General features: G+C 49.2%; 1 protein-coding gene across 4 annotated transcripts in view; it reads right to left on the reverse strand.

Annotated features, from left to right (window-relative positions):
• The window catches only part of KCNAB2 (potassium voltage-gated channel, shaker-related subfamily, beta member 2), a 73,958-nt gene that overhangs the window by 13,901 nt on the left and 37,913 nt on the right, over positions 1–22,144 (reverse strand). For 3 of the 4 annotated variants that reach the window (XM_006876916.1, XM_006876915.1, XM_006876913.1), the window contains 4 exons: positions 8,792–8,835; positions 8,158–8,195; positions 2,868–2,947; positions 358–402 (listed from right to left, as the gene is read on the reverse strand). In XM_006876916.1, coding sequence (XP_006876978.1) covers positions 358–402; positions 2,868–2,947; positions 8,158–8,195; positions 8,792–8,835 — 207 coding nt within the window. Of the gene's footprint in view, positions 1–357; positions 403–2,867; positions 2,948–8,157; positions 8,196–8,791; positions 8,836–18,103; positions 18,316–22,144 lie in introns of those variants that run through there. The other variant, XM_006876914.1, reaches the window with a different exon arrangement.

Consider the following 22,144-nt stretch of genomic DNA (forward strand, 5'->3'; position numbering starts at 1 on the left):
CCCAGAGGCACGCACACCCACTCTTTCTGGAAGAAGCATAGGGCTGCCTCCTTTCTAGAACATTCTTCCCTTCCCAGCAAGCGAAAATTCCTAGGCCTTTGCAAGATGGGTTGGCTGACCAAGGGGCTGATAGGCTAGTAAACAGGGGAGAGTGATCCCCTAAATTTCCATTTTACCTACGACAAAGTAACTAGAGCCAACCCTCGTGGGACCCAAGCCCAAAGAGTTCAACCCTTGTGGGTCCAAAAAGGCCAGCTTGCCCCTCTGGAGACCCCTGTATCTTCCTGTGTCCACCCCCCGCCAGGCCTTCTGGAAGTTCTTTCCTGCGTGTGACCACAGAGACTGTACAGTAATTACCTCCAGCCCTTCTTCTTAATAATGTTTCCTAAGACCACTTCAGCCCTGAGGAGCAAGAGACACAGGGATTTCATTAGCATTACAGAAAATCAACCCATCCCACCACATAGTCCCCCTCTGTGGAAATGCCAATGGGCAGAGAGTCTTTGTGGAGGGCCTTGGCTTAGGCAACAACTTCTGGCTGGATTCTGGGCAGGAACTGGTGTGCCACTGTTCCTACTAAGGTGGCCATGGGCATGTGTCCTCTGCAGGCACTGGTCTGAGCAATCTTGGCTCCAGGGCTAGCAGAGACAGATGTCAGAGAAGCCAAGGGAAATGATGTCCCACTGGGAAGGCCCATTTCGCTGGCTGGCTGGAATTCACCAGGAGAAACGCTTAACAGCTCAAGATGTGTGCAAAATTTCCAGACAAGTGTATCTTTTATAAAGGTAAATTATTCATCAAGTGGCACCTCCGTTTTCAGAGGCAATCAATATTTGTTCAGGGCCAGGGGCTGAGTTTCCAGCAGAGCTGTGTGTGTGGTGTGCAGGGAGGGCTGCGCATTGTGCGCCTGTGCATACATGCATGCAGGCAAGCGAGTGTGCATGTGCGTCCTGCTTGTTTCTTGCTTTTGAACAATAGGCAGACAGCTGCCACACCAACCACTGTCTGCTTGGCTTGGCGTCGCTCCTAGTCTCCAGCCAAACTTGGGCTAGCAGGGGTCACAGGCAGGCTGTTCCAGTCTTGCTTGGCACTGCAGAGCTGAGCTAACTCTTTAGAACTTTTCTGCTCACAGCAAAATGTTTCTGAGCAAAAACAACAGACGGAGAACGATCCATACCCAGGCTGCATTCAGATAACAGTGCCTGAGTCATCCACTGGAAAATAATTGGTTCTCATTTGCAAGCTGTTCTGCATACATTTTGCATGCTGCTGATGGACTGCAGAGATGCACAGAACATCCGCCAGCCTTGGCCTCTCCCTCTTGTTCCTTGCTCTGATTTGTAGACAAAGAATTGGGAAATGGGGAGGAGGAGACTCTAGCAGCGGTCTGGGGGCCACAGGAGCACGGACTGGAAGTTGGTCAAAGCCTGCAGCTCATGCTGGTGAACTTGTGTAGAAATCCTGCTGTTCTTGGGATATGCTGGAAAGGAGGAGGAGCAGGGTCCCAGGAATACATATTGGCCTTCCTGCTGGTAGCCCCTGCCTGAATGGCTTCTCTTGTCTATTCCCCATTGCACTGTGACCAGCTTTCTTGCAAGGGGGTTTCTGATGCTGACATACTGATGGGGCTTGAGAGGCCGGTTTAGTCTTAGACAGTACCAAGATGCAGCTGCAATGGTGGCCAGTGGAGCAGTGTGGGTAGGGGTGGGCAGGATGGGGGCAGCAGCCGGGGAAGCTGGTCCCCTCATCCTCAACTTCCTGCGAGGCCCCAAGGGCGCTTAAGGTCCTGTGTATCCAGTTAATCAGGGGGAGGTGAGGACAGAGCAGAAGACAGCTGCTGTGATGGGGAGTGAGCCCAGCTCCATATAGGGGGTTAGACTATCTGGAGCTGCCCCTGCCCACCATGCTCAAATGGCCAGCAGAACCAAGGCAGAGGCAGGGCCTGGAAGAGGTTGGGGTGCTCAGGTGTCTATGTGGAGGCAGCATTCTACTTTGATGGTAAGCTGTGGTCCACTGGAGGGGCGGGAGGGGCTTGGGTCACGAGGGCAGTGGACTGCTGTGGGGAGGGAGGGTTGGAGGAGATTTGGGAGCCCAGTGCAGGCACTGTGGCTGTTGCTCTCCAGGCCTCTTCAGCAGAGGCCTCTCGGGGTCCTTGATGGGCTCTGGGCCCTGGCAGGCTGGACAGGTGCTGGTCCTGAGGCCACAACACAGCAGGTCAGGGCTGCAGCCAGCCCAGCTGCCGGGAAATTGGCTCAGTTCAGGCCAGAACGAGCCCATGGGAGGGTGAGCAGAGAGCCAAAAATGATTTCACAAACAAAAGCTGACTTTTGGAAACCCGAGGCAGGAGAGTAGATGATGTGATTACAGCCAGTCTTGAAAATTGAAGCCATCAGGTCTGCCTGAAGAGGGCCGAGCTTTTACATAATTGGGCATGAAAGCTTGCTGCCAAGATGGGCAGTGTGTGTGTGTGTGTGTGTGTGTGTGTGTGTGCAGATGCAGTCCTAATGGTTCCATTAAGATGTGAGAATACAGGCGTGTGGTCACCGTGTCCCAAGAGAGCTGGGAGACAGCTTCATCACGCTCTCACCCTGAACGACACTGTTGGTACCAAAGGGACCGCGGCCACCTTGGTTCTCAGACACAAACAGAGTTTAGTCAGTGACCAGTGTCCAAGTACCCCCGTGGAAATAACCCCTCCCTGTAGTCACTCCGAGCTTCAAAGAAGGGGCTGAGGGGAAGCACATTTGTGAATATCCTCAGTAGGCATGGAGCATGGGAATCCCCGGAGCCCCGACCGCTAGTGGGGGGCACTGCTTAGAGGGCAGCTGAGCCCTGCACCATTTATTCTCAGGAGAAAAGGCACCTACTTGCCCGCAGCGTAGACCTCTGCCGTATCGAAGAGGTTGATGCCATTGTCGTAGGCCAAGGTCATCAGCTGCTCTGCCATCTGAAACGAGAAAAACAGGGCTGTTCTTGGGCACTGCCAGGCCTGGTGGGTGGGCGGATCCCAGTCTGCCAGCAGGGTCCTCCCTCCCAGCTCCCCTCACCAACACAAATACAGAGTGGACTGTTAGCCACTTTCAGTAACAACGTGGAGACGAACAAAGAAGATGGATGAAGGGAGAGCCTGGGCTTATGGATTTCTGAGAGCAAGAGCAGTCTGTCTGGACCCTCATGAAGTGGCTGGATATTGGTGGAATGTGTCCAGTGAAACTACCTTCCGTGGAGTCCTTCCCAACTCACCTGGGGACGGATCATTATTTCTTGCCAGTGGGGAGACTGAGGCCCTGTGGCTCATAAAAGGCGAGGCTGACCTCTGCACTGTGGCTTTGACAGGTGTTTCCCCAGTGTGGCATGCTCCCCGCTAAGTGTCAGCCAGGGCTACACTATGTTGGTGGCAGCTCCCAGGCAGGGACCCATGAATGGCCATTGAGCCCAAGCACGATGCTGTTGACCAGATTCTGTTGCTTTTGTTGGTTGTCACAGAATTGGCTTTGACTCACAGTGACCTTACGTACAACAGAATGAAACACTGCCTGGTCCTCTGCCATCTTTATGTTTATTGGTACATTTCAGTCCATCATTGTACCTATTGTGTCCATCTGCCTTGTGGGGGGTTTCCTTTGCGTCTACTGAGTCTCTGCTTGACCAATCAGGATGTCTTTTTCTAGAGGTTTGTCTTTCTTGATGACAAATCCAAAGTAAGCTAACAGAAGTCTTGCCATCTTTGTTTCTAAGGAACATGCTAAAGCCTCCTCCACCCTCACCCATGAGGTATAGACTCTGGAGGGTGTCACTGTGACCACTGCCCAGCCTCTCTGTGAATGAGGGAAGCCGGATGAGTCTGCTAAGACTGCTCTCCTCCCCAACCCCTGACGAAGGACTAGAGCCGATTCACCAGGAGGAAAGCCCTGCAGATGGGACACCAGGCTTGATCCCATCTGTACGTGACTTTCCCTACCTGCTGCTTAGCAAAGAGAAAAACAGGTGTATAGTGACACCTTGGAGTCCTGGTGTGGCGCTGTGGGCTAATGCGTCAGGCTGCAAATCGTTTGAACTGCAAGGTCAGTGGTTCAAGCTCACCAGCTGCTCTTTGGAAACCCTATACAGGGTCGCTATGGGTCAGAATTGACTCGATGGCACTTCACAACAAGAAGAAGTGACACTTTGGACAGCACCTTGGATGACTGCAGACACAAAAGAACTAGGGAAGCAGGGAGTTTTTAGGGCAGGGCTGCCCTATGCTTTTTATTGCCGGGATTCTGCTATAATTCCTCTTCCAGGGTTTTCTCTGTGGATGGATTGCAAGGCTAATGTATGAGCTACTGTACCCACAGCATTTATATTTGTACTCTTGTGGGTCTTTGCCTACAGCAATCTTCAAAAACTGCCTTCGGGATACTTCTGCCAGGTGGGTGTATCTACTTATTTAATGGAGACTCTGATTTGTGATTTCCACATTACATTCAATGTCAGAGTTTGAGGGACTGGAGTCGGAAGGAACCTCAGGACACGTGTGGGTTATCTTCCTGTCATCCCCCTCCAAGGGACAAGAAGTCCATTCCTGCCCCAGTGTAGTTCCCACCTGGGGACTGGCCACAGGCTTGAAGGTGAAGATTCCAGGGTGGGTTTTCTCCTCCCAACTCAAGGGGTTACTCTAGGTGCCTGTCACATCCAGGAGGGTCAGTGTCCTTGAAATCGAGATGCAACGTCTACCTCCCTGACCTCATGGAAGTGCTGGTGTAATGTCTGAGACCACGATTCATCTTGTGTATACTCTGTAGTCTTTCCTTGAACATGTACTTCAGTGGGGTGGAGGAGTAGCTCAAGCTCATTGAAAGGACACCGACTGGGGAGAGAAACCCAATTCTCCATTGTCACTGTCTGTTCCATGGTGGGTTTTCTGTGAGAAGCAGCTGAGCTGTGTGTGTGATGGCGTCCTGTTACCCAGGAGCACTGTATACATGTGTGGACATGGTTGGTGCTCCCACCTCAGCAGGCCTTTCATTCTAATCTGTGGTGAGGCACAGCACTGGACTCTAAGCTTTCATCCATCGACAGCTACACAGCTGCTGAGCTCCCAGGGAACGGGATCAGCAAGCTTTTTCTACAAAGGGCCAGAAAGTCTCTGTTGCAGCTTCTTAACCCTGCCTTCCTAGCACAAAACAGCCATAGACAATATGTAAACTAGTGGGCGTGGCTGGGTGTCAATAAAACTTTATGTAGAGTAGTATCCAATATGTCTGGGGCTGATGAGAGGAGACAGAGATAGGACTCTTGTGGTACAATAGTGAATAATTGTTATCAGGACTGACTGTGAGGGTTGGAATTGTAAAGGTGAATGTTTTGTAGCTAAAGGAGGGGAATGGTTAACTGCAGTCCAGGAGTGGAGGTCCCTGGGACCATCAAGGGAGAAGAGCGGAGTTCAGAACCCTACCCAGAGAAACAGTGACGCCAGAGATGGAAACAGTGACGTGGAGAGATGGAGTGGCTAGGGACTCTTGACCCAGAGAGGGAGAGAGGCTGTGTGCTGACGACTGGGGGCAGGCTTGCAGGGTATACCCTTTGGTTGGTTGATAATGCATGGAGAGGATTGTAACCATGGCAATGAAATGATATACGATAGGATGAATATAAAGCTAATGTTCTCCCATGTAAACTATCACATAAGTCACAATAAAACATTGAAAAAAAAATCCTTTAAAAAAAACACCCCCAAATCTTTATGTACAAAAACAGGCTTGCCACTTGGCCAGAGTAAACCTGCCAGTCCCTCACTTTTTAATCTCCCTGCCACCCAGGCGGGGCGTGTTGCACACAGTGGTACTTAAAAATATGACTCCTCAACCATAAGGAGAAATGAAGTCTGGGAACACACCACAACATGGATGAACTGTGAAAACATCATGCTGAGCCAGATCTATGAGTGAACTCTCTTACACGAAATGAGCAGACACCTAGAAAACCAAGACTATTCATGGTAACCGGAAGTGAGAGCGAGAAAGAAGAGTTTTTGTTAGGGGCACTGAGTTTATGTTAATGGTGGTGGAATAATCTGGAAAAGGATCATGAGAATCGTTACGCAACAAAAAGAATGCAGTCAATGCCACTGAATGATACATGTAGAAATTGTAGAATTGGCAGTTGTTTTGTTGGGTATATTTTCACCATAAAAAAGTGGAAAACAACAACAACAAATAATAATAAGATTCTGCTTCTAGGTTTCTGGGCATGCTAAGCTCCTTCCTTTGGACAGAGGCTGAAAAAGGAGCCCATGGCCTCACACAGCCCTCTGTAGCCCCAGAAGATCCTCGATTCCTCGAGGTCACCTCACTTGCTGGTTTGGACTGAGCACACAGCCAATACCAGATTCAAAGCCTAGTTATTCATCTGAGCTGGGGTGAAGTATGCCCCTTATACTTAAGATATTATTGATTTGTTTTGATGCAGAATGGAGGAATTAATAATAAAATCCTGTCTTGCTCCTCTGTTTCATCATTTTTGCCTGCTACGACCTGACTCTGGCACCCATTGACTACATTCATTTTCCAGCTTTGTGCCATCTAGAAATAGCCTCCAGTGTCTTCATAAATGCCATCTGAAGGGGACATGGCAGAGACCAGTGCCAGCCAGCGGTGCTAAAGGATCACTTACCCTATTTGGGTGAGACTGATTTGCTGGTGAGAAATTCACCAAATGGGTCAGTTATCATCCGGACACTCTCACAAGGACATAACAGCAGTGTGGCAAATAATGCTGTTTGGGAAGGAAGTTATGTCCCCTACAAAATTCTTTCATCTGCTACTTTAGTAACTATGTCGAAAGGGAAGCCAGGAATGTCAGGCCTGAGTGACTTGTTTGGAGAAACCTGAGGGCTCTAGGCTCTGGTTTTATAACTCCAAGTGTTTGAATAGATCTGGTGGCCCAAGGTAGGGCATAAAATGCCTAGTGACTGCTCACTTAAGAGCTCTTGACTTTGCCCAGAGATGGCACATACCCAGTAGCCTCAAAGCCAGAGGAAAGTAGTTCTTAAAGCAGCCATTACAATGATAATGAATGAAAACACAACTAAAATGCATTTCCATTTTGATAGAAGCGAAGTTCTGAAAACCAAAGAAGCAATCACAGCTAACAAGATCTCAAATCAATGCACTGATTAATTTTAAACTCAACTTTTTCAGTGGTAAGTAGGGCAAATGCACAAACAGTTGCATATGTAGGATGCCCAGGGCTTTCTGAACAGATTCCTCTGTTTTCACGTTACCCACATTCCAGAAGTGCAGCAGCCCCTCTCCTTCAAAGGAACCCAGACATGGGCAGTGCCCAGATGGCATTGCCTCAGCAACGTCCACCTTCCTATCAAATCAAGCAGAGACAAGCCCCAGCCAATACCCATGGCAAATGACAGTCACTGATGGGTACATTTCTGAGCAAAGCAAAATGCAATCTACTTAATCTCTTCCGAAGGCAGATAAAAAAGAACAGAATCTGTATTTTAAACGATCTCCACAAATACTGGAGTCCCTGGGTAGTGCAGACAGAGAAAATGTGCATTTGCTAACTGAAAGTCTACAGGTTTTGATCCACTGAGAGGTAGCTTGGAATACAGGCCTAGAGCTCTACTTTTGAAAAACCAGCCGTAGACGATTCTACGGAGCACAGTTCTACTCTGACAGACATGGGGTTGCCAGTAGACAACTGGTTTTGTTCAATAAATGCTTACGGAAATGCAGTTCAAATCCAGGTGCGTGCACTCTATGGAAGCAGTTTGTATCTGCTTCTGGCTTTAGAATTTGGAAACCACATGCGTCTGCTGAATTCCCATAGTGAACTGTGAAGTCGATGCCATGCAGATGAGGAAGCTTTCCTGGACTTGCTGAAGGTCCAAGGTACTCAGTTGGTAAGGGAGCTGGCTTTAGCATCTCTGGTGGTCACTGCTGTGTGCTCACTTTCCTGTTGCCCTCTGGGGACTGGGCACCAGAGTGAAGCAGAACGCAGGAAGCTATGGCAGTTGCTGGGGCTCAGGTTCAGTGACTCATGCATCTACCACGTGCCTGGGGATGGGCAGCCCCCAACAAGGGGCTCAGGTGGCAGAGGTAGCCCTTGGTTAGAACTGGCAGTTTGCCTTCTTAGTGCCAAGGTGGAGGTCTGTCTTACCTCGTCGGTGATCTGGCCCCCGAAGGTTACCCATGTTCCTGGAAAAGACACAGTGGCTCCAGTTAGGAAACTTCCCCATGGGACTTGGCCTCACTCCTGTGATGCTGCAGGGCCCAGGAGAGGTGGCCACCATGCTATGCCACCCGGGCTGGGGTAACTACTGCTGTCTTGGAACACTGAGCTGAGGTGACACAAGCTTCCTGAGGATACAGCAGGACGTGGGCCGTGGGCGGCTGTGCTGACATGTCTCCTATGTCCTCGTCAGAGGGACAGGGAGAGGTGTGTGCAGGGGACCAGGAGCGGACCTCTGTCGGTCATGGAAGGAGGGACTTCTCCTGTGAAGCCCACCCTGTTACATGAGGGAATCCTGAGAGGAGGCTGGGGGCAGCTTTCAACTGCTCTTTAGCTGTATCGTCCATCTGCTTCTTCAGTAACCATACTGCTGTCTGCCTCCCTTTCCCAAGCCTTGCTTCACCTGCCTCATGGTTGTCATGGCAACCAAGTCTTCCTGAATCCTAGACTCTGGGTGCTGTGGTCACCCTGCTTCCTTGTGAGGTGGGCAGCTCCCTTCTGCCCTCCCACATCCTCTGTTTCCTTGAGGGGGGTTGGGTCCTAGAGGAAGCCCCACACTCACCGAGCCCCAGACAGGAGACCCGCAGGCCAGACTTGCCCAGATTCCTGAAAAACAGACACATGTAAGCTTCCAGCAGGCAGGATGAGGTTGGTTGTTGTCTCCACCCCCAATTCCACCCCAACATCAACAAGGCCAGAGTGGGCTGTGTGTGTGTGTGGGGGGGTGTAGAGCACTAAGCTCCTCCTCCCTAAGGACACAGCTGCATCGATGACCAAGGAAAGATGGTGACAACACCTGCAAGCAATAACATAGTGTTGTTGCATGGGCTAAAACACGGTTCATTCAGGCCTGTGATGCTGTCCCTGGACCCCTTCCTGCTAAGAAGCTCTTTGCTTTCTTTATATTTAAAACATTTTTGATCTTTACTCCCAGTTTCTGCAGAAAGGGCTAGAAGGTGTATGTACCATGGGCATGTCCCTGAGGCCTGCCTGTGTTGTGACCCACAGCCTGGGTGGGCTAGGGTCACAGATCCCACTGAGCATCTGTCCACACCAGCAGGACACGCCTTCATTAACCTTCCAGCCCATCAGAGCTCACCAAGCTCCCAAGGACTTGTACTAGGGTGCACCCCAGACCCCACAGGTGGTCATAAACACTCTGCTGAGGACAGGTCCTTCCTGTCATAGGCTGTTGGACCTTGGGGCCGGGCTTCTGACCTCCACCACAGTGGGAGGCACAGGCCCAGGGTACTGGAGCTAGAACTGGCCCATCAGGCTTGGCCTCTCCTTGTCCTCAGGTGTTCCTGCTAAAGAGGTCTGTGCTACTGGGAAGGTCCGGAGAGGCCAAGAGAGGTGAGCCCACCTTCCTTCCCCAAGGCCCCCAGTTTCCCTGAGGGCACTTATTACACTTTTGACTTTGATGGATGTTGCGTTTTTGATGTTAGTTTGTTTCCTTTTCTACCCAAGTGCCTATGCGGAGGCCTGAGTCTGACCTACAGCTGTCTGACCTTCTTCAGCCTTGGTTTCCCTGGTTACAAGGTCCCGCCTAGATTAGGGGCAGGTAGTGCTGATGAATGCCCAATTTTGTCACTTTTTCTGAGCATAGCGTTTGAAGCAATACATAGAACAATAGGGTCCATTCTGACACAGAGCTTCACCATAGGGCGGAGCAGACAAACCTATAAGGTTTGTCTCCACTGTTATTGTTACAGAAGTAGGTTGGCAGGTCTTTCTGTTGCAGGTAGGAACCCTGGTGGTACAGTAGTTAAGTGCTTGGCTGCCAACTGAAAGGTTACTGTTTTGAACTCACCCAATGGTAGGAGAAAGACTTGGTGATTAGCTTCTGTAAAGATTGCTGTTGGTAAGTGCTATTGAGTCAGTTCCAACTCATAGTGACCCTGTACAGGATTTTCAAGGAGTGGCTGGTGAGTCTGAACCGCCGACCTTGCGATTTGCAGTTCAATGCCACACCAGCCTAGAAAACCCTACAGGACAGGTCTATTCTGTCACATGGGGTCACTATGAGTCCAAACAGACTCAACAGCAACAAGGGTGGTGAGAATGGGGTCAGGGGAGATAGCATGACACTTGTAAGTGATTTGAAAAAATGTGACATGCCATTCAGATTTACGTTATCTCTTAAACTGCCCAAGTTTCTTTAAAAAATTTCCAATTAAAACTTGTCCAGCTACCAGCCTCCTACAGGGATGCTGGGATTTTCCCTAAATGAGATCCTAATGGTATCTGGTTTCTCTTTTAGGAAGATGAACTGGATCAGGCAGTGACCATGGCCAAGGCTCTGAAGCCAGAGCTCAAATCCTGGTTTGACCTTCCCAATTCTATGATGCGAGGCACGTTACGTAACCTCTGCAGGCCTCCATCTTCTCAACTGTAGAGTGGGTTTGTAAGGCATGAGCATGCACACATGCACTCTCTTTCTCACAGGGATTGTGAAGAAGAAGGAGGGAATTCATATAAAACAGTGCCTGGGCACAGGGTCCTACTAACACTCTGACCTTCTACACGTCTTATTTCACAAAAGGGCAGGGTACCTGAGAGACACTGCACAGGACGTGGAAGGTGACCTTTTTCTTATGTGAAAAGTGACAACAGACAAACCCAATAAATTTTACACATACCTAGTCGTTATGGGTTGAAATCTGTCTCCCAAAACGTATGTTTAAGTTCTACCCCTAGTACCTGTGAACGTGACCTTGTTTGGAAATAGGGCCTTTGAAGATGGATCAGTTAAATTGCCATTAAGTCATAAACTACAAAGGAGTAGGGTGCCATTTGAATCTCAAGGTCAGCAGTTCAAATCCACCAGCCGCTCCTCGGGAACACTCTACAGGATTGCTATGAATCGGAACTGACATGAGGCAATTAACAACAACAGTAACAACTGGATAGATGCTAATCCATTCTGAGTGGGGCCCTTTTAAAAGAGCCAAAGAAATACAGAGGAATAGAGGGAAAAAACCATGTGACCCTGAGTCAGACTGCAGCTGCTAGTCAAGGAAAGACCTTCCCCGGGACCTTCCGGAGGGCACAGCTCTGCCGACACCCTGAATTCAGACATTCAGCTTCCGTAACTATGCGACAATACATTTTTGTTCTTTAAAGCCACCCACTTTGTGCTATTGTTACTGTAGCCACAGGAAACTTACATACCTGTCAAAAAGAGAAATAGAGTTTCTGCTAATTTTTCCTTCTATAAATCCATGAAATAATCAGATGGTTGGTTGTGTGTCACCGAGTCGGTTCTGACTCATAGCAACCCTGTATAGGGTTTCTGAGGCAGTAAATCTTTACCGCAGCAGGAAGCCTCATCTTTCTCCCGCAGAGAGATTGGGAGATTCAAACTAATGACCTTGAGGTTAACAGCTCAGCTCGTAATCCATTACGCTGCCAGGAATCCTCAAATAGTGCCCTCATTGTTGCTTTCACGTTCCAAGACAGAGTAACCTGCACTTGTAGCTGCTGCTGGAGAGAAAGGCACAGCTGTAGCCTCATAAATTCTGCATGGAGACACGGTCTATTTGGCAGTTTAGGTACGTTTTCCTACGTGAGCTAGAAAGTAACTGTGGTGACAGATTATAAAGCTGCTTACAAGCAATCTGGTAACAAAGCAAGAAGGAAGCAACCGATCAGTGGTCCTGAACTATTTTGGGGTCACAGACCCATTTGAGAAACTGATGAAAAACACTCAACAAGACAAGAATAGAAGGGGACTCTCTCCATACAATGAAGGGCATTTATGAAAAACTCACAGATAGCATATTCAATGGGGCCTGAGAGAGTTCTCATTAAGATCAGGAACAAGACAAGGATGCCCATTCTCGCCACTGCTGTTCAATATTGTTCTAGACGTCCTAGTCATAGCAATTAGAAAAAGAAAAGAAAAGAAAAAGGTATCCAAATCAGGAAGGAGGAAGTAAAACTATTCCTTTTTGCAGGTGACATCATCCAATACATACAAAACCTCAAAGGCTCTAAAAGAAAGCTATTAGAACTAATAAATAAATTCATGAAAGTGGCAGAGTACAAAGTTAACATATAAAAGCAGCCAGGTTTCTATAGATCAACAATGAACAAGCTGAAAAGGAACTTCGGGAAACTGATGAAGGTTCCAGACTCTTTTTCTGGAAATGTTTAAGAATGTAAACATCAGAGCCTGGTTTACCATGCCCCAGTGTTCCCAGAACTTTTGGGCCAATGAGCACCTGGTCTAGATATAACCTAGCACCTAGAAGGAAGGTTGAGCCATTGTCTCTTCAAAACCACTTTAAGAATGACCTGGAGAGCAGCTCCCAGATCAGCTATGTCCAAGGCCAGGTTTCAGGTGTGTCTCCTGAAGAGTAATTTGCATTGGGCAAATCCGCTGCTGCTAAAAGACCTTTTTAAAGTGGTAAAAAGAAAAGATGTCACTTTGAGGATTAAAGTGTGCCCGATGGTCTTTTCAATCGCCTCATATGCATGTAAAAGCTGGACAAAGTAAAAGGAAGAAACAGAAGAAGAATGCATACATTGAAATGATAATGTTGGTGGAGAATATTGACTATACTGGGGACTGCCAGAAGAACTAACACATCAGTCTTAGATGATATACAACCAGAACGCTGCTTAGAAATGAGGGTGGTGAGACTTGAGCTTGCTTACTTTGGACATATCTTCAGGAAAGACCAATCAGAAAGCATATCACAGTTAGTAAACAGAGGGGACAGGGAAAGCAAGAGAAGCCCTTCATAACATGAACTGACCAAGAGCTGATCCTGAGGATGGCACATGACTGGGCAATGCTCCATCTGTTATTTAGAAGAACACCATGAGAAGTCCTGGTGTGGCGCTGATGATAAGCACTGGACTGCAGGGTCATTTGAACCACAAGGTTGGCGATTCAAACTCATCAGCCACTTTTTGGAAACCCTATTTAGGGTTGCTCTGAGTTGGAACCGACTCAACGGCACTTAACAACAACCATGAGTCAGAACGGATTCGACGGCAACCAACAGCAACAACAACCCGAAGGCTTGCCTTTTATGAAGGTAGAACCTAATGCCAGAACATGCTACGAGCTCAGGAGAACAGAAACCATATCGAAGCAGAGAGGTAGGTGAGGCCAAAACACAAGACCTGTGCCCATTCGTGTCTGTGGCTGGAGTGATGAAGGGTGAAGAAAAGTTGTTCTAAGCACTCTCATTTTTGTCTGTTCTCAGTTTGATAGGCATGAAATGGACCTGCTTCACTGAATGAGTGCTGAATTTCCTCATGGAGTCAGGGTTGAATGGACCCTGGGCATCTGGTTCCCCAGCTGCTGCTCCACCCACTGCTCACAGGAATGATTTCACAAAACTAGGACACCGATACTGCAATTACCCTGCTCAAGTTTTTTCTCTGCTAGAATGATGGTATTAGTTCTGCCATGAGCTGCTAGGCACAGGAGAAGGAATGAGAAGGGACAGGGTCTCTCCAAGCGGAAATCTTTATGTATGGCTTCTCTGTGAGGGGTGGGGAGCTCAACAGTGACTCACTGCCACTGGAAACTTTCTAAACACTAAAATAGTTTGCGACAGTCCCTTACGCCCCCCAATTAAAACTTGACATAGTGATAAAATAATTGGTCAAAATCTCTAAGCCTTAAACAATGCCTGTCTTCATGAATTTGCTTATCTCGCCAGTGGTCCGGGATAAATGGCCAATGAGGACTCGTTAACATAATCTTTGGCCTCCATCTTCCAACTAATGAACACTGTATACTGCTAAATACTGCACGCACTCTCCAGACCCGCGTGTGTTGGAAGGCTCTGGTAAATTACAGATTGTTTTCAAAACAGGAGCTCAGTCTTTAACTTCAGTCATCTAGACAAAGTATAAAAATTTGATTGGACAATGGAAAAGCATTAGCTGGTTTTCTGAATGTGGGAGATGGGAAAAGACAGGACAATTTCCAGTAAGGATCTTGCTCACCTGTCCCTAATAACATGTATCTACTGGAGTCCTGGTGTGGCGCTGTGGGTTAATGCGTCAGACTGTAAAGCTGTTTGAACTGCAAGGATGGCGGTTCAAGCTCACCAGCTGCTCCTCAGAAACCCTATACAGGGTCGCTATGGGTTGGAGATGACTTGAGGGCACTTAACAACAACATTGTGGTGTGGAGCTATAGGATAAGCACTTGACTGCCAACCATAAGGTTGGCGGTTCAAACTCACCAACCCCTTCTGGGAAACCCTATACAGGGCCGCTGTGAGTCAGAACTGACTCAATGACACTTAACAACAACAGGGAATACAGTGGCTCTGTAGGATAAGCACTGGACTGTGAACCACAAGGTCAGTGGTTCAAACCCACCAGTTGCTCTGAGAGAGAAATGAGGAGTTTTGCTCCCACAAAGATTTACAGCCTTGAAAACCCTATGCAGGGTCTCTATGATAGAACTTAACAATAATTGTGTCTTTGTATCTATTTATCTGTGGAGTTTATAATGAAGTTTACCCAAAGGATTTGGTCTTTGTCCTTGGTTCCTGAGAGACAACCTCTAAAACCTTGGAATTTCCCCAGTAATTAGAGTTGTAGATGAAGGTTCCAAGACCACACCTGAGGGTTCATGCTAATGAGGTGACTAGGGGTTTTTAAAGCCAGAAAGACCCACCATATGACATCAACCCAACTTTAAAGGAGCGGAGCTGGGGATGAGTTCCATTATGTGGGCAATGATTTAATCAGCTGTACCTATGTACTGAGATCCCAAGAGAAACTGGACAAGGAAGCTTGGTGAGCTTCCTGGTTGGTGAAAGACGCCTCCTCCCAAGCTTGGCAGACAGTGAGGTGCTCCTTTTGTGGGACACAGAAGCTCCCGACTTTGCCCTGCGGGCCTCTTCATTTCTTATCCTTCTTGTCATAATAAAACTGTAATTGTGAGTATAGCACTTCCCTGAGCTCTGTGAATTCTAACAAATTATCAAACCTCAGGGGCTAAAGGGAAACCCTGACTTTGTAGGCAGCAGGTCACAAGCGAAGGGGGCTCTGGGGACCTCTGAGCTTACGGCTGGCATCCTGAAAGGGCAGAGGCAGAGGGAACCCCCAAGCTTGCAGCTGGTGTCTGAGGTCTTGGGCAGGCCTGGCAGTTGCGTGGTCTGACCTGGGTCTGGTGGGGAGGGTCAGAGGAGGAAAAACTGCTTTTACAGTTGGTGGCAGAGAGGACATTTATTGTTAGATTTTGGACAGGGCTGAGAGAAAGTGGATAAAGAGACCTATAATAGAGCCCTGCACCCAGACTCCATGCTCCCTAAGGACAGGCTATCTTCAGATCTGAGTTGGCAGCAGCAGGTTCCCAGGGACTGTTTGTTGAGAATGCTGTTGGACTCCAGACTTAGAATGCTAGTCCTTCCATTGCTTACTGAGCTTGGGCTTCAATGCTGAGTGCCTCCCGTTCCCTGCACTGAGGATGTGACCCTTTGGTATGAGCCCTGAAGAGTTCACCTGATGTGTGGTTGGTGGCTTCCTCCAGCCCTGGTACAAGCTTCCAGGAAGAGCCTGCCAGTCAGTTTCCTGGTGGTAGGAGGTAAGAATTGGGGCTGGGCCCACCTGCAATGCTTGGGGCTCCCACTATGAACCTGGGACAGTCACTCTGGAGAAATCCGAGGCAGGAGCTATAGGAGAGATGAGGTGCTCAGCAAGGAGGGCCAGACAGATCATGGCTGGGACTTTCCACTTCAGTTGTTGTGAAAGCGTACACCCTTCAGGAGTATGAGCCCCACCTCCCTCCCTCAACATCACAACAGAATGCTTACCAAGCTTCCTACCTGTACAATTTTGTTTGCACCTCCATTTGATAGGTGAGGGTCTTGCAATTAACAAGGGAGGAGGCTGGGATTTGAACCTTGTTCCTTAGACTACAGCCCAGCAGCCCAATAAGGACCTCCTTCACTTCCCTGGGAGGAGTGGCATAGTGCTCGAGTGGCACAGTGGTTAAGCGCTCAGATGCTAACTGAACAGTTAGTTGCACCAGCTGTTGAGCAGGAGGAAGCTCTGGTGGTCTGTTTCCGTAAAGATTACCAAACATACTGCCATCGAGTCGATTCTGACTCATAGTGTCCCTGTACAGGGCTTCGGAGGCTGTAAATCTTCATGGCAGCAGACAGCCAGATCTGTCTCTCTCCAGCAGCTGGTGAGTTTAAACTGCTGACCTCGAGGTTAATAGCCCAGTGCTTATCCTTTACTGCCACCAGAGCCTTGGAAACCTACCCCATAGGTGGGGGCAGTTCTAATCTACCCTATAGGATTGCTGTGAGTTGAAATTGACTCAGGGCAATGAGTTTGGTTTTCTGGCTCTGACATACACATGCACACATGCAGTCACACTCACATGTACACATGCAGACTCTCACACACACACACATATCCACACACACATATGCTCACATGCATGTACATACATATGTACATTTGCTCACACACTCCCCACCAGGTAATTTTGAGGACTCGGTTCTTTGTATGTCTACTATTCAAGGGATCTTCAGAGGAGAATATTATGCTGGAAGAAAGAATGCTAGTCTTGATTGTCCTCACTCAGCCTTTGACTCCTGAAGTGGATTAAAGATCAAACCTCTCCCAAGGACCCAAGGCAGGAAGGAGATGCGTTGAGAAGCTGAGGGTCTCACACAGTGATTTCAGAATTGCATCTCAAGGAGGCACTGGGCTTAGATGAGAAGGTTCTTTTTTTTTTTTTTTTTTTTTGCATGAGGCCCAACTTGCAGATATTGGCTTTGGAGAAATTTAAACTATAATTCTCAGTTGGTAAAAACAATTCCTCAATGCTTTTCCTATTGGCACCAACACCAATGATAAACCCAGACCAGTCTTATCAAATCAACTAGGATTGTCCATGACTTTTTCTGAGGTTGGGACATGTGCAACACTTGGGGTCACTGAAACCAGAGTTGTATCTGTCTCTAACTTTGGAAGAACTCCCCTCACCCCGCAAACCTGAGAACCAGAGGGCTAACTCCTAGTTTTCCAGCTTATGTAGAGCCTGAGGTGCAGAGAGCCCTGCTCCCCAAGGCACACCGTTCTCAAAGTACTAAGGACTCTGGACTCAGGGGACTCCGGGTAGTGAGAAGTGCACTGAGCCCATCAGGACCCAGGACCATGCCTCTTAGATGCTCTCCCACGAAGTGGGACCCACTGAGCATTTTAGCAAGGCCCTAGGCTGGGCTCCGGGGGGGATTCAGGGAAGGTCCGCGCTCTACAGACCCTCAGACTTTGTACTCTCTTCACAGACAAGCCACAGTGACAGATCCCGGAGCCAGGTGGGGAGACTGAGCACAAATGGAGGGACTCGTGGCAGACCAGCCCGACCTACTCCTGTGGAACCTTAGGAAGCTGCTTGGCTATCATGTGCCTGCTAGAGAGGAACACAGGCTAGGGAGGTCCCTGACTAACAGACATCTGCCATGCTGGGCTTCTGAAGAGACATGGAACTATCCATGGCCTCCTTCTTGGCCCCCATGTGCTGGGGTGAGGAGGATAGAGGGGGTGCAGAGGCCCATGGCCCATGCTAGATCAGGCTCCTGGGAGAGAGAGCTTTGCCCAGAGTCCATGTCGGAGAAGCCTTAGAAGGGAACCAAACGGGCAGAATGAAGTGAGAGATACATCCCAGGGCTCTCTCTCTCCATCTGTGACGTACAGAGAGAAACCTGGGGCTGGCCTAAGCCTCCCTTTTGTTTCTCAACAAGTCTACCAAGCACTAAAAATAGCTCTCTCTGGCCTCTTGGCACCTAACTCTGAAAACTAGCGATTTGCAGATCCTCAGGACTGTCGCAGGTGGTCAGGGACGGAGGACAGCCCCCACCTGCCAAGCCCTTCTACCTCTTACCTGTATTTCATGCCCAGTTGCTTCCCGTTGGTGTCACCGGTGCCTGGGACGCTTTGTACCGACAGCTGTCCCAGGCTCCGGGCCACCATGGCCACGGCGCGGAAGCGACTACGGGTGCCCAGGCTGGGGCTGCTGACCACCGGCCGCCCCAGCCGTTCCTCGGGACCGCGGGCCTTGAGGCTGTGCTCGGAGCACATGAAGGAGACCTGCATGCTGGAGGGTAGGAGGAGCGCAGAAGTCAGTGCCCTCAGAGGCTGCTCCCCGCCCTGGGGGAGACTCTGCAGTCAGGAGCTCCCAAGTCAATGATGGTAGAACAGCTGGTGTGTTCTTGGAGGGGAAAGAATCAGAGCTCCAGAGACCAGCTAGAAGAGACCTTCCCGAAGAAAAGTTGAGTGGAGTGGGGAGCTCCCATCTCTTCTGCACCTCACATCTTCCTGGTGCTAGGGGCTTCTTCCTCTGTACTGACCCTGGTCTGGTCTGGACTGCCCAATGTCTGGTCCTGGCTCAAGGGTGCCCCTGAAGCAGTGTCCAAAGTATCTGTGGGGATTGGCTTTGCGTTCCTGCCGAATGATGAGAAAAAATCTCCCTTCTTTAATAGGAGAGGGTCCCTCCTAGAGTCCTGGCTGTTTCCTGAGGTGGCCAGCAAGGTGCCCTGTGGGGGACAGTCCCCGAAGCAGGTGCTCTGGGGGGCTGTCTGCTGGAAGGCTTGCCTGCTCTCCTGGGCTCTGGTGACTCTGGCTGGAGCAGCTGCTTCTCCGAGTCTCTCCAGAGGGGACCTGCCCAGGCTCCCACCAAGTCAATTAGGTTCCCAGTGAGAGGTGCGGGGAGGGCCTGGGAATTCATTATTAATGAAGCGGGAGGCAGTCACTGGCTGCTCGGTCAGGGGGGCTGGGGAAGATGCCTGGGCAGGCGCTGCAGCAGGGTGGGTGGGGGATGGAGCAGCTGGGGTGGGGACGGCAGCCTGGCTGGCCAGCCAAGCGTGTGGGTGGCCGGCTCCGGCCAGAGCTTCTCGGGTGAGTGCCCAGCTCTGCCCACTCGTGGTTCTCAGTCAGGAAAGGGGGCCTTATGCTGGGGCAGAAATAAAGGGAGAAAAGCTCCTGCTATCTTGATAACAACATGGATAGCCTCGGAAAGAAACCCAGGTTTGAATGGGTAGATCTGGGAAGTCATAACCCTTGGCATTCTATATAGCTCCCAGCAGACTCTCAATATGTAACTCTTGAATGGGTGAATGCATGAAGGAGTGAATGAATGAAGCCTCATCTTCTCCCCACATGCGTGGCCTCAGGATCCAGTCGGGGCTGAGGCTATTCTCCTGTAGCAAAGTTCTGAAAACCCAGAGAGTCACCCTTGTCAGCAGGAGGGCTAGCTTTACCCTCTGACCCTAAGTATCCAGCTCACTCCTTGCATGGTGGGCCTTGGCCAGAACTGCCTTGCAGGTCTCCCTTTGTTCTGTTGGGAGGGGCTGATACAGAGAACTGGATGGGGCAACCAGAGATCAGGGCTAGCTCTAGCTTTGGGACTAATTTGTTATTAGATTGCAGGTGTCTTGCTCTCTCTGAGCCACTATAACTTCCAGTCTGGCCCTGCCACACCCAGTAAAGAGTCCACTAAGAGATGTCCATGACAGCTGATGGCATTCCTAACTTTCCCTATCCCGCCCCATCTTACGAGCAAAGATCAAGAACAAAGCTTGTTCCACTCCTGGCTCTCTGCTCATAAGCTGAGCTGTCTCAGGCAAGTCCCTACTTGTCTGAGCTCAGTGTCCTCAAGTTTAGGATGCAGATCACCAGGAACCTTTCCTTCCCTGGGACCTGATGAAGCTCAGAGGGTGCATGCTGAGCACCCCCAAGCAGGGCGTGTCGACAGTGAGACACACAGTGGTAGGCTGTTAAGTGCTATCGAGTTGGTTCTCACAGAGCCCCCGTGTACAACAGAACGCTGCTAGTCCTGCACCATCCTCATAAGAGTCTATATGTCAGCTTAGTGTTGTACAGCTGCTATTTCAACACATCTCATGGAGGGGCTATCTCTGTTTTTGCTGACCTTCTACTTTATCGACCATGACATCCTTCTCCAGGGACTTGTCCCTTGCCCCTCCTGAAAACATGTCCAAAGTACATGAGACGAAGTCTTGCTAGCCTCACTTCTAAAGGGCATTCTGACTGTACTTCCTCCAAGACAGATTCGCTCATTCTTCTGACAGTCCACAGTATATTCAACATTCTTCTCCAGCACCATGATTCAAAGACATCAGTTCTTCTTCAGTCTTCCTAATTAAGTATCCAACTTTCAAGTGCAGAGAGGTGATTGAAAATACTATGGCTTGGATCAGGCGTATCTTAGACTTCAAAGAGACATCTTTGCTTTTTAATCCTTTTAAGAGATTTTCTGCAGCAGATCGCTTACAGCAGGGTGAGACAGACCCTATCTGACAGTAAGTCAACATCAATCCTCAACATAAAGGATTGGCTTTCTAATGGGGCAAGTCTTGGCATCAGGCCCAAGTGTGAGATTCTCACCCCTCACCCTGCTCCCTATAGGTAAGTGGAGCCCTTGGCCTTCCCAGGAGCATGACCTGGAGATAGAGAGGTCTTGGGAGGACAGAACTGGCCCTTTGCCAAAGATGCCCGGGTAGATGTTAGCAGGGCCTTTTGGGACACCTCAGGCTCAGTTCTGCTTTATCTCCTGCCATCTGTCTACCTGGGCTGCAGGGCTCTTGGCAGCCAGGGTCCCCGAGTTCAGCTGGCAACCCTCTGAGTTGGGAGGGGGATATGAAAGGGAAGGGATGACTCTAATGCTGAGTTAGACAGTCTGCAGGGTTCACTCTTCAGGCTGGGTAGACCCTCTCCAGGCTGGACCCTGACCTTGTAATGGCAGGCTCTGGCCTTCTGGGGCCCCGGGCCTGCCCAAGAGGCCAGATTCTGCCTTTGGCCCTTGCCCAGGGAGAGTTTTTACCCTCATCCACTGTCCCTGGATTAGGGGCTCTTCATACAGAAACAGAGTAGTGTATAGCATCCTTAAATGTGTAAAGCAGGGGCCCAAATGGAACTCACTCGGTCTAACACCCAGTCTCACTTCCCTTTTTATAAAAATGCTAATTTCTTTAAAATTAGACAAATATGATATGTCCGGCACTGAAGCTTTTGTCCTCAGGTGTTCAAACATGCAGGCTGGGTCCCTCAACACCAGTCTCAGAACACCGGGGGGACTTGTTACACGGCAGAGTCCTGGGTTCCACTCGCGATGACTGAACTAACGTGGCTCATGGGTGGGGCCCAGGGAACTGAGCTTCAAGTGATTCTGTGCATGCTGGCCTCTCGGGAGGCAAACATCCCTTACTTCTCCCTCATCCTCATCTCTGTGCTCTGGCAAACCATGGGACACAGCAGGATTGGCGTCTGTTACCAGGGGCTGCCATTACCAGATGGACTACTTCAGGTGGCACAAAGTCAACTGAGAGTCTCAGAGACTCTTAGTCACATGAGCATCTGAAGTGTTACCTGTCTCATTAGATTACCTGCCACTCCACTTCCCAGTAAGTACTCAAGACAAAGGAAGATGCATAGTCACACAAAACCTGGACAGGAATGTTCATAGAGGCATTATCAATACTACTCAAAGGATGGGACAACCCAAATGCCCATCAACTGACCAACAGATAAATAAAATGTGTTTATCTCACCTACAACGGAGTATTATTCAGCCATAAAAAGGAAGGAACTTCTGATCCATGTTACCACATGCAAGAACCTTGGGAACTAAGTCCAAGAAATCAGATATAAAAGACCATTTCTTATATGATTTCATTTATATAAAATATCTTACATAGACAAAGCAATACAGACAGACAGGAGATTAGTGGTTACCTATGGCAGGAAGAAATAAGGAGGTACAAAAGCTTAACAGAAAATTTCAAAGATCAGCTTGAGACAATAAATGCAAATATTACAACAAAATGTGCAAAGATCTGGAATCAGAAAACCAAAAAGGAAGGACACGCTCAGCATTTCTCAAGCTGGGGGAACTGAAGAAAAAATT

This window comes from Chrysochloris asiatica, unplaced genomic scaffold (genome assembly GCF_000296735.1).
Source record: "Chrysochloris asiatica unplaced genomic scaffold, ChrAsi1.0 scaffold00425, whole genome shotgun sequence".
Classification (NCBI taxonomy): domain Eukaryota; kingdom Metazoa; phylum Chordata; class Mammalia; order Afrosoricida; family Chrysochloridae; genus Chrysochloris; species Chrysochloris asiatica.